At 39.3% G+C, this 12,732-nt stretch overlaps 1 protein-coding gene across 2 annotated transcripts in view; it reads right to left on the reverse strand.

The window, feature by feature from the left end:
* Positions 1-12,732, reverse strand: part of GLP2R (glucagon like peptide 2 receptor) — a 40,529-nt gene that overhangs the window by 22,184 nt on the left and 5,613 nt on the right. The window contains exons 4-9 of one of the 2 annotated variants that reach the window (XM_051798046.1): positions 7,305-7,398; positions 4,486-4,590; positions 3,445-3,549; positions 2,909-3,030; positions 1,046-1,152; positions 297-453 (exon numbers count right to left, since the gene is read on the reverse strand). In XM_051798046.1, coding sequence (XP_051654006.1) covers positions 297-453; positions 1,046-1,152; positions 2,909-3,030; positions 3,445-3,549; positions 4,486-4,590; positions 7,305-7,398 — 690 coding nt within the window. The remainder of the gene's footprint in view (positions 1-296; positions 454-1,045; positions 1,153-2,908; positions 3,031-3,444; positions 3,550-4,485; positions 4,591-7,304; positions 7,399-12,732) is intronic. The other variant, XM_051798048.1, reaches the window with a different exon arrangement.

A 12,732-nucleotide genomic window follows, 5' to 3' on the forward strand; every position in this document is an offset into this window, starting at 1 on the left:
CCGAGATTTCTTCCTGAAAGTTGCAGGTGTGAGTTGTTTCACTTAGGTGTCTGTTTCTAAATATAGCACTCCATTAATATGTTCTTTCTATAAGAACCTTCCTATAAAATCAATCTATTACAATTTGTCAAATCAGAATTTTATCTTGATTATGCCAAATTTTATCAGCAAAATTTCAACATCCTAAGTTCAATCAACAAATACCTCAAAACCTGATGATGGTAAATTTCCAAAACTGTAACTGTTATGGCCACTAGCAGCACATATTTACTATTAGCTATGAAATAACTCATTACCTCTGGACTGAGGTATAGTATCCATCCAGTTTCATCATTTGGTCTCTTTGAGTAAATATTGTAGTATACAGTGTCTTTTATAAGAACTGCTGTGGCACGCAAGATAAAAGATGCAAATAAATTCATATGGATGTAGTTTCTTGTGCAGTGAAGTTTTCTGTGGGAGAAAAAATAATGTATGAATCCTCTGCAATATATTTAATTTGCAGAAATAAAATTTTAAAAAATCAACAAAAAAGTAACAAAACAGCTGTTGTATTCATATTGTTGTCATGAGTGGATTTTGCTTAGGAATTGCTTTTGTATTGCTTATTAGGAAAACAAGTTATTTACATAGAATCACAGAATAGTTTGGGTTGGAAGGGACCATAATCCCCTTCTCATTCCACCCCCTACCATGGTCAGGTACACCTTCCACTAGAACAGGTTGCTCCAAGGCCTGTCCAACCTGGCCTTGAACACGTCCAGGGATGGGGAGACCAGTTTCTGTGGATGACCTGTGCCACGGCCTAACAGGAATTTCTTCCTAATATCTAGTCTAAATATACCCTCTTCATCTTAAAGCCTTTTCCTGTCACTCCATGCCCTTGTCCAAAGTCCCTTTCCAGCATTTTTTGTAACCCCTTTAGGTACTGGAAGGCTGGAATGTACCAGAGCATTGCAATCTAAGTCATACATTCAATTACATAAAAAGGAGAATGTGTGTACAGGAGTCTGTACTTCTAAAATGCATGTAAATTTGTACTAACCTGAGTAAAGAAAGTATAAGCAGAGCTAATACAAGTGAGATCAGAGAAAAGTAATATCCTATAGTGTATAACAGCTGTAATATGGTAAGTAGTTTATGTTCTTCTTCCTAGAAACAAAGAAGAAAAATATGTTATGTAGGTAGGCAGGCAGATCACAAACACAGCTCAGAAACTTTCATGTTCACCTTCGAGTTGCAAGGAGCCAGGGTAGAGTTCTTGTGCCTGCCCTCTGCACTGCCTTGTGAAACCAGTGTATGACAGAGACATTTGCAGCCAGCCTTAGTTTCTTTATAAATTCAAAAGCACTCTCAGACTCTTTTCAAATTTCTCCTGCACAAACACCATTCATAGTCTGAATCACAGCTACTCATTGCCATGATTCCATGCACCAAATAGATCCTGGTGGGTTAACAGTTGCAGAGATCAACACACTCAACCTGCACACACAAGTACACTTACTCTGTGTGTGGCCTGGAGACACAGTTATAGATCAGTTGTGCTGTACAATTTTGAGAGTTAGCTCTGTCGAGAGGTATTGAAATAGCCTGACTTCAGCCTCGAGTTCAAAGAAAAAAAATAAAAAATATTAAATTGGAGCTTTATAGAATGTCTTCAAGTGACAAATAAGACCCCAGAGGAGGAAGAAAAGCACTTACATTTTCATAGATTATCATAGAACATCCTGAGCTGAAAGGTACCCACAAGGAGTCCAAGTTCAGCTCCTGGCCCTGCACCACAAATTTCCTTCCAATTTACTTCATTTAACTTTTTTTTTTTTGCTAGGTTTTTCCATTTTAGCTGCTTATGTCTACCTCTCAACTATTCATACTCCTTTTCTAGCTCAATGAAAGCTTCTCTGCAGAGGGAATGTGAGATATATGCAATTTTTATAATCCATATCTGGTCTGCAGAGATTTTCTTGGAACCTGTGTCTTTTCCTCCGTGAGTTTGCTGTTTTTCTTGTTTTCCTTCTCAGCACCAGGGATTTTAGCACGGTCTTTCTGCTAGTAGTTGTCCTTAATGATTTTATGCTTGTGAGCTGGGCCTCTCGAAGAGGGTGAAAATGACCAGGCAGAGCAGTGTGGTTGCAGGAGATTCCCAGCCATTAGTCACTAAATAAACTGAAAGTTTATAAATTCATGTACTCACTATATAAAGAACTTATGAAAAACTTAGTAGTTGTAGTGCCTGGAGATACTGAACTAATAGTGTTTCATTACTAATCAATAAAGCAATGTTACTAGATAAAGTAATAAACAGTACTCATCCAATAAAGTAAAAAATAACAGTGCTCATCTAAAAGATTAATTTTTACATCAGCTAAGCTGAATTCCATGGCAAAAGAAGTTTCCCCTCTGTTGACAAAGTCCAGCTCTTGGGCTGATGCAATACGGAAAATACAGGATGGAAGGCATCAGCACTAGAGAGAATCCTCCAGTCTCTGATCAACTAAACTTGAAATGACCAATTAATGGTTCATTAAGTGCTAAAAGGCTTATTAAATGTTGAAGGGCTCAAGAGGAAGTTGTCTGAACTTGATAGACTATTATGATTTGTGGAGATGCTGGGATGTTTGCATTTATTTGCTTGACAGGTTGCAGTCTTTTTCTATTTTATTAGGGAAAAACAGCATATGTGAACACTAGACTCTGAAGAGAAAATAATTTGTGGCATCTAAAGCAGGAATCCCCTTCCTTAATATTTCCTCTTCTGCTGCTTCTAAATAAAATAACAGCTTTCTATTTGGTAATTTAAACGAAATTTGAACATTCATTTCAGGTATTCAGTGGAAATGTTTTGTCAGTTACTCAAGAAGGGATTAAGAAGATTAAAGTATTCAACCATAATATAAAACATACTTACTTTTTTTTTGAAATGATTTTGCTCAGAACATTCTGAACTATCTCGCCAAATGTCTGTGGAATTTTCCTTTGTTTGCCAAATCCCTTCATCCAAGCAGACTCTGTATACATGTCCTATGCTTCCTGAAAGTAAACAGAGGTTTAGTCAGAAAGATCAAAATAAAGATTTCATTTTTTCATACACGTTGGAAAGATTTCTTCCTTGTACCACCACAATAGATGCCACACCACCCCCACTCAAAAAAGCAATAAACTCCACTTTTCTTTTGTCTTGGACAATATATTTTCCATATTTACATAGGACAAAGTAGGAATGTAATCTAGTAGAAATAAATTCCCAGAAAGTACCTGATTTTTACAAACAACTCCACACAGTTACTACATCCAAAAAAAAAAAAAAAAAAAGCCTAAATCTCACTTTATTCTTTTTCCTCATTAAGCTCCTAAGCTCCATCAAATATGGGTAATTCATTGCCCAGGTTGTGCAGTCAAAACTGTAGGAGAATTTGATTAAGGAATAATATTTCCCTGAAACACCTGGTATGGTAAGTGTTGCAGGTTGGCGTTTCAGTTCTGTGCTACGGGGCCCCTTCAGCACCTGGAGTGAACTGGTGAATCTTTCTTGGTTTTCACTGCATTGTCCTAGTTTTTGTGAAAATTCAGACAGAAAAAGAGAAAAAAGAGTCTCTGTTACACGGAGGGAAGATGTTTTTGTGTTTATTGTGAAGAATTGGATCTGTTCTAAATTGTTGGTAGAAGCGGTTGTTTGGAAGATTAGATAGAAGCTTGATCTCTTTCTGCTTATCAGCATAAAAAAGAATAAATGATATTAAAGAACAAACTATGTGTGGTGTGAGCTCGAGAAAGCTGAGATAAGCAACCTATAGTAGTCTCCCAAGTGTTAAAAAACTCAGGCAGAATTGGTCCCTCCAAGTGGTATTAGAAATGCAGCTAAGAAAGGCTGTGTAGCAGGATTCACAAATGCTGGTCTGTGGTGGTAGGAATAGCTTTTCATTTCTTTAGGAGAAATGTAATGTTGTTTGCTCTTCAACAATTTTGCTTCTGAAGATGTTTTTATTTTTCCCTTCTTAAGAACTTCCTTGCTCCACTCCTGCCAGGAAAACACTACTTGGAAGGCTTGTTTGTTCACCACACCACTTGCTGTTGATGTGCTATATCCTACTGGAGGGCTGACTGCTTGGTCTGCTGCTTGGTTTGGCTCTTACAGTTTTCTGGGAGAGAACTTCATGTCTGGGGGTCAGTGGGGACTCCAGAAGTTGAACTTCAGAAGCTGAGCCCCTGATCAGTTACTATCAATAAAGTCCTGACAATATCTTTATGTGACCTTGCGAATGTTGCTTTAGAGCAGACAATATGGAGATGTGGTAAGCACAAATGGAAAAAACAGCAAATAAACATCAACAATGATTTTGTACCTCAATTCAGAAAAGGGGTAGAAAGAGCCAAGAGAGCACTCAGACACTTCAGAGGACACAGGGACAAGGTAGACAAGCATCACCTGTCCTTTAGCTGGATTCCCAGCACAAACTCGAAGACAAGTTACCACTTTCACATTACCATTTTCCAACCATGGCAAATATGAAGGACAAGGAACAGAGACATTTCCTGGGGGTGAGTAAGGCCAGCAAACAAACTGATCGAATGTCCCATTGCAATGTATTCCTGGTGAGAGAAGCAAATAAAAGTTTTACAAAAAGCTGTCCAGACAATGGACAAACCAGTGTGCTGTTCCAGGTAACCTGCAAGCTACTCCAGAGTAACAAGATGTAGCAGATAAACATTGTGCATTCACTGTGCAGTGCTCCATGCACAGGGCAGAAACAGCTGCTGCCTTTCTTCCTTGGATCCACACAACAGCTGCAGGTTTTACACACTTTACTAAGAGATAAGGGTATTGCTCTTCACAGATACTGAGGTCAGACCTCACTGTGGTCTGTAACTTCCTCAAAAGGGGCAGTGGAGGGGCAGGCACTGATCTCTGATCTCTGTGACCAGTGACAGCACCTGAGGGAATGGCTGGAGCTGTGTCAGGGCAGGCTCAGGTTGGATCTCAGCAAAAGGTTCTTCCTCCAGAGGGTGGTGGGGCACTGGCCAGGCTCCCCAGGGCAGTGGGCACAGCACCAAGGCTGCCAGAGCTCAAGGAGCATTTGGACAATGCTCTCAGGGAGATCATGGGATTGTTGGGGTGTCATGGGCAGGGTCAGGGGTTGGATGGGATGATCCTTGTGGGTCCCTTCCAACTCAGGAAGTTCTATGTGTCTGTGATTTTACGAGATTATGATCCTGAGGCCTCTGTGGTCCAAATATAACAGTCAGATTCTGGGCATGCTATCACTCATTGGTTTTGGTACATGCAGCAGACTGGTAAATGGAAGATATTTCACCTTTCCCAAACCCTGTGACAACTGTTCTTAGCTCAGACCTCTGCCAGCTTCTCACAGTGACTTCTCTTAGTCTTTAGGCAATACCTCATATTACAAGAGATATTAACAGAGGTGGTATCACTGGTAATATCTCAGACTAACTCAGTTTTAAGATTCATAGGTATCATATCACTCCCAGGACTTAAGGTAAAGATAAAACATTTGATAATGCAGAATTGAAATGGTGCAATCAGGTGACGGTAACAAAAAATAAAATGCATTAATGGTTTCCCTAGTGTCTTTCTTTTTGGGATACACTGAAGTTCTTCTCACTTAGCAAAAATATATTGTGTGCTATCTCACTAGCATATTTTGTGGGGTGCTTCTGCTCAAATACAGAGCACAGTATGTGCATTTTTACAAATTCCATTCTATCTTTGAGGCTCAACATCTGTGGCACCATCTGTGTTATGACCTGTGTAGCTGTTAACATTTACAGCTGCATTTTTATTATTCCTTTCCCCAATTTCTGATCAAGGTTTGTTCAAGTGTAGATTGGGTAGGTTGCCAGATAAATACCTCTTTTTTTTTTTTGATTTCATGAAAACTGGAGTTCTGAGTCCCCATAGTTCTCTTCATCACCTACTACAAACTACTTCCCTCTAATATCTTGCCAGGGTCATCTGGCTTAGTTGTAATTGCCACCAAAGACACCATTCTCTGCCTTCGCAGGAAAACATACTCTTCTTTTGCATCATGCTGAGGGTTTCTGCACACTAAGGTCACCACTGGTCATTGATCTCTAGCTGCTCACTACTCTTTCTCTTTCTTTCCTGTCAGTGTTAGTTGTAAACCATACTGTACGTGTACTGGTTGAGCTGATCTGTGCTTTGCTTCCCTTGCTTTTCAGAAAAACACTTGTCCTCTCTGCAGTCCTCACCACTTTCTTGCCTCTTTGACTGTAGTCACATAGTGTGTAACTTATGCAAGCTTCTTTCTCTGACCTTTCTGTGTTTTCTGTCCTATTTTCCACAGATGACTCTGACTTCTGACACATCCACCTCACCTCCTCATTTGGAGTCCCCATCAAATTTGGTGAGGGTGCTTTCAATACCTACCTATAGCCAGATTCACTTTTAATCTTTCCTTGGTGAACTGCAATCACCTCTCTCCCAGCTGCTTCTTGGACTTCTCCAACTACTGTAACCAAATCCTTTCTATCTTTTCTTTAAGACAAAACACCTAGCTGAGCCGAGTTTATACTCTACTGAGCAGAGTTTACACATGAGCAGAGTGAAAGAATGACAGATTATAAAATCCTTTTTTGCCAAACAGCATAAAACTTTGAGCACCTAACCAAAGGTGGGAGGTATGGACTCAGGACAAGACACTGTCCTCTGAAGCTATACTGCTCTTTATCCAAGAATCCAAGAGCCATAGACACAAGAGAATAAACAAGGGACATAAAGCTAATGTTTGTGTCAAGCGAACATGGGGAAACCTGGTTCTGTATCTCAGCTTATTATCCTAATGACTGTGTCCCAAAATGCACAAGCAGTCCTGTGAGAAGGTAGCAGCTCCTCAGCTGCCTTGACCAGGCAGAAAACAGACTCTGTCCTCTGTCATGTCCCAAGTGTTTTGAGTCCTTTTTTGCCATGGTTCAGGTTTCAAAGTACAGAAATGGGAGACATATTCTTTTCCCTGGGTGCTCTGTTCTCCTGTGGTTAGCATAGTTTCCAGGAATCAGGTTTGACTTCCTTCAGGCTGAAACAGGAAGTGAAAACTGGTCTTACCAGGTTCTTACAAAAAATGGCTAGCAGATACCTCTGGACCAGGCACTCAATGACACACCACAGTGGTATCATCTGTTCAATGTTTCCTTTCTTTATATGACCTGGTTTTATGTGTAGGAACCTAATATGTTTCAGGAATAAGAGAGCCATTAATTTCATGATTTGCATATTCATTTATGTTACTTAACATGATTCTTTATTGTGCTGTTTAATTCCTTACCAGTATCTATAGTTGATTCCTGTAGCATTTTCAAGCATTCCTGTTTATATTTATTCCATTCAGTAGTGGTTTTTTCCAGCAGAGATCCTTTGGCCTGGGAGTGAAAATACTGTACATGAGGAAAATCAGTTAGAGTCTTGTGGTCTTTAATGGCAGGATTCTTTCCATTATAAGAAATGTCAGAGAAGAGGAAAGAAGAGGACAGAGAGGACAATGGAGGGTAGATAAAAAGGGAGATAAAGACAGACATTCCTTCTCTGGAAATTATAGAATCGCAGAAACACAGAAAGCTTGAGGTTAGAAGGGAGATTAAAGATCATGTAGTTCCAACTCCCCATCATGGGCAGGGGCACCTTCCACTATTCCAGATTGCTCCAAACCCCGTCCAACCTGGCCTTGAACCCTTCCAGGGATGGGGCAGCCACAGCTTCTCTGGGCAACCTGTGCCAGGGCCTCACCACACTATTATTGAAATTTCTTCATTTGCTCTCTCTGCCCAAACAAGTAATGTATTGCCATAGTGCTATATTACCACATTTTTTTTTCAACTTCTGTAAAGTCCCTTTTAAAAAATCTACATGGACATTTAAATGCCAGGAATTGTGAGGGTGCACTAAAAATATTGTCATTTCATTCCTCTACTGTAGAAAATGTGTGCTGATCTTCACTAACTTCACAGTCTTTCTAGTCTTTTTATAGTTAACTTATGCCAAGGTCAGCCATGGATTTAGGTTTCTGCTAGTTTAATGCAGGAATCTGACTGACGACAATTTTGATGGCTGTTTATTTTTACAGTTTTTTAAAGATAATCAAGCACACCTGGTTGAGTAGTACAGAAAAAAAAAAAGAAAAAAAGAATATAAGAGTAATGAATAAGTTTTGTTATTTAACTACTACCACCTTTCCTCTGGTGTGTTCTGTACTCCTGTCCAGCATTTCAAAGACCACTTATTTCACTAGCAGCTGCACAATTGTGCCCTAGACATATTTCTTTTCCTCTTTTTTTATTTTTTTTTTAAGAAACACTTTTGTAAATTTTAGTTTTACTCTCCCATCTGCACCGTGCTGCCCTTTTTTGCCTGGACAGGACACTAATTTGCTTTCCTCTTGTGTCCATAGGTGAGAAGAGTCTTTGCCCTCAAGATTATCCATGTAATAAAATGGAGAATTGTTTTTCCCCTTTTCAAAATTTTCTCCATATAAAACATCTCACACAAATGGATTTTCTTATGTTCTGAACTTTTATAAGTACATTTATTTTCCTTTTTTCTTATTTGGGTTTTTTTTCTTTTTTAGGATGAGATGTTTTTGCATGGTTGGGGGGCTTTACTGGCGTTGGGGTTTTTTTGTTTTAGATATTTTCAATATCTAATGTTATATCTAATACCTTATATCAATATATAATATCTAGTATTACTATGTAATATCTATGTTTTAGATATTTTCAAAGCTGTTTTTTTCTACACCTTCCAGTCTGATCTTCCTCTTCCAGAGGAGATCAAGAATTTTTAAATTCTGAAAAGCTACATTTCTGAAGACAGTTTAATCTGGAATATGATATGTTGATGTGATCTGTTTAGAAAGAATAGAAATAAAAGCACCTCAAGAAAAATCTCCCTTTTAGTAGTGAAGCTTTGAAGACAGTCTTAACTTCGTATTTAGTCAGTCTAATGATAGCAGACTCTACTGAGTCCCTTCTGGAAGGCCACCATCCTGTGATTACAAGAGCAGTCTCCACTGCTTGGCTGCTCCTATGCTGGCAGGCTCCTGGCTCCAGGCTGTCATGGTTTAGGAATGGTATTCTCCAGTTTAGTACTCCCAATAAAACCATGAGCAACTTCCCCTCTCCTCTCTAACTGGAGGCATAAAGGCAAAGATCACAAGTTGAGATAAGAACAATTTACTGGAAACAGCAATGAGATAAGAAAGAGAACAGCAACACCATCAGTACTAAGGATAGAGGGTACAAGAGAAGAAATTACTCACATGGAAATCAACCACTGAAAACAGACAGTACCAAACCGGTCCTTCCTCCACATTTGCTTGACTGGAAGTAACCCCTTCCCCCTGGAAGAGAGTCCCTTCCCCCTCCCCCAGCAATGAGGTGAGGTGTCATGGAATAATCTCTTTGTCCCTACCATGGCTGGAACCAGAACACTTGCTCTGATTCTTTCTCTTTGCCTGCTCACCCTGTGCTGTGCTCTGGAATCTTCCGTGCCCAAACATGTTTAGCTGCTCCTAAAAGCAAGAACAATCCACCCTCAACCCACAAGGTCATACTGGGCCTATCACCCACTCTTTTCTTCTCTGGGTGAAGATGGGCTGAGACCGCAAGTAAAGCAAAAAAGGACATTGATGTCTGAACAGGTACTTGCTTTGACAGACAAATTCTGGCATGTTGCATGGGAGAGAGTTGCAGCATTTATAAGATGTGGATAACTCTGTGGCCACAGATGACAGGGCTTGAGGGGATTGTCAGTGCTGATTGATAAAGGGACTGAGAGTAGAGTCTTAGGAGCCCTGCTTGGATGTGCTGGCTTGAGTTACCCCCTTAGCACTGGGAAGCCTGTAGGCAGAAAGGAAAGAGACCTAGACATTAGCATGAAAAGGTGAAGTCAGGGATGTAAATCAACAGCTGCTAGCAGAGAGGAAAAAATTAAATTTATCTCCAATGATAAAATTAGTTCTGATATCAAATCTACTATACTCTTAAAAAAAAATTTAAATTCCCAGTTATAGGCAAATTTTAGTAATGATTTTATATACAGTGATTGAAATGTTTAGGACGGTGTCGACATCTGTGGCATATACCTTTAGCAATGTAAGGGTTGCAGTTTTCCCAAGGAGACTCTCATACTTTAACATACCCTCCCTAAATATATGGATATTCATATTTTCTGGCACATCTTTATCCTACAACACTGACTGCAGAGGCCTTTAAGAGGGCCATAGCTGATAATAACTGTTTAGAAAAGCAATGGCTAAAAATAGAAGAATTAAATGCAAAATTGATAATTTTGGTAGTTTGGTCTGATGAAGAAATGCCCAATTAGGATCCAAGCAGCAGAGAAAGGATAATGCTAGATGCTGCTTACAGTCCAATATTAGCACAATGACTTGATCATTTTTTATCCAGGGAAAAGAACACCAGCCTAAGAAGTCTCTGTGCAATGAGCACCCTGGTCTCCTGAAACCAGGGCTTTGAGAGGCCAGAGGCAGGCCAACAGTCAAAAAACACTGTCACTGTAAGTTACCGAAAATGAAAATTGAAATGAAAATTTAAAATGTTACCAATTGTAGTCAGTAAATTTTGGTGACCAAACCAAATGTAAGTTTTCTAAAACAATCCTTCTACCAAAAGAATGCTTTTCTGTTCTCCAGGAAAAATCAATTTCCTTTTGTCAGGACTAGACTCTTTTTTTTGAAACTACCTTTCCCACATGCATCGTTGTCCGGAACTTGTCTGAGCTTTGTGATGTGCTAAGGGCTGAGATTTATAACCAGAACAATGTATGGCTGTGAACTTCACCTGTATTTGTTCCTTTGAACCTATGGAGTGTTTTTTTTTTAAAGAAAGAAAAGAAAACCATATTTATTTACTTTCAAAACAAGAACAATGGAGACTGTGAGCTAGGTCTTCCTTAGGACCACTATTTCATGCATGTTTTTACTGTGTAAAATGTTACCCACTCAGTGCTCTGCTTTTAGTCTCTCAGCTAATTTCCAGACATTCTACCTTAAGTTACAGGGAGTAGAAAGACTATAATTATTCTTCCTCTGATGGGCTTGTAAGATAAGGAGAGAATATTTACAACAGCCATGAGAAAGGAATGCATGTTTCCAAAATAAAAAGCATCTTGACATTTCCCTCATGCAGGCCTCAAAATGCTGGGAACCATGGGAGATTTTTCAGACACTCAGAGGTCGGTGAACCTCATTTGAAGAGGCAGAGACATGGAGATGATGCATTTGGAGACAGGACTTTAAGACAGTGTTTAAGGGAGAACACTTCAATTTCTGATAAACAAATGCATTAAACAGACAAGGAAATACAAAGAAAGCCTCACTGCTACATGACTGCTTGTTTGGTTCCATTCCTGGAGTCAAGGTTGACAGACAGTCGTGAAGAAGTTCACTCAACCACAGTGAGGAGCAGTTTAAGCCTAAATGAACCACATCACTTCCTTATGGAATTGTCCATTTCTTCTAAGCTGCAGGCATGGTCAGATAGCCAATACCTGGTCACTACTGATGTAAATACTTGTGAGTTGCTTGGTTTTCTACCATGAAACTTTCTCATGAAAAAACATCAAGTCTATGTAAAACCAGAGCTGCAGCTGAAAAAAAAGTTGAGCTGTCAGCTGATCTGAAAAATCAATTTTAAATATACTTAGAAGAACATATAAAAGATTTAAATTACTAATCAGAATGGAACAGGTTTCCTATAGCATCTGTGTATGCCCCACCTCTGGAAGCGTTTAAGGCCATGTTGGACAGGGTTTGGAGTGACTTGGTCTGGTGGAAGGTGTCCCTGGACATGGCAGGAGAAAATAAGGGTCATTTAGATCACAGAGAAACATGAATCCTTTGGCAGAGCATGCACCATGATAAACCTAATGCAATGTTTTGCTTGTAGGAGCCACAGTTGGAGGATATATGTCAGGACTTTTTGAAAATTTGTATTTAGCTGTAGAAATGAAGTTACATGAACCATCTGTTGAAAATCATAGAACCAGAGAATCAATTAGGCTGGAAAAGACCTCTGAGATGATCAAGTCTAACCTGTGACCAAACACCATCACGTTAACTAGACCATGGCACCGAGTGCCACATCCAGTCTTTCCTTAAACACCTCTGTGGACAGTGACTCTACCACTCCCTGGGCAGCCCATTCCAAAATCAAATCACCATTTCTGTGAAGAAATTCTTCCTACTGTCCTAAATGTTGCAGTATGGGGAAATATTGACATTTCTGGAGTTGTACATACAAGAGAGGATGTTGAGAAGGAGTACAGGACAACATTAATGAGTAGTACTTGCCCCTGGTGCAACTCCGTCTGGATAATATGACTAAGTCTGATAGTCATACCTCAAAAGAAATCAGCAATTTATTTAGTTTGCTCAGAGTCCACAAACTGCACCAAAATGACACCTCTGTTTAAAAATATGTTGGAAGCAGCAGAAAGTGCTGCCTGAAGTTTTCATTTAGGAAATGGATTATATATGATTTGCAGACTGGTTTAAGTTTAAATTTTTCATAACTGACCACAGTATAATCAGGATTTCATGCTTTTAATTTTTTGTACTAAGCTACTGGTGAAATGAAATGTTTCTGTTTATTGAGACTAGGCTATAATGGACAGAAAAAAATCCTTCAGTGTATGTGTAAACTAGAAATAGAAGGTTAAATATTTTCTTATTCTTTCAG

The sequence above is a fragment of the Manacus candei genome, unplaced genomic scaffold, assembly GCF_025592945.1.
Source record: "Manacus candei isolate 608988 ecotype Guabito, Panama unplaced genomic scaffold, ASM2559294v1 h1tg000047l, whole genome shotgun sequence".
In the NCBI taxonomy this organism is placed as follows: domain Eukaryota; kingdom Metazoa; phylum Chordata; class Aves; order Passeriformes; family Pipridae; genus Manacus; species Manacus candei.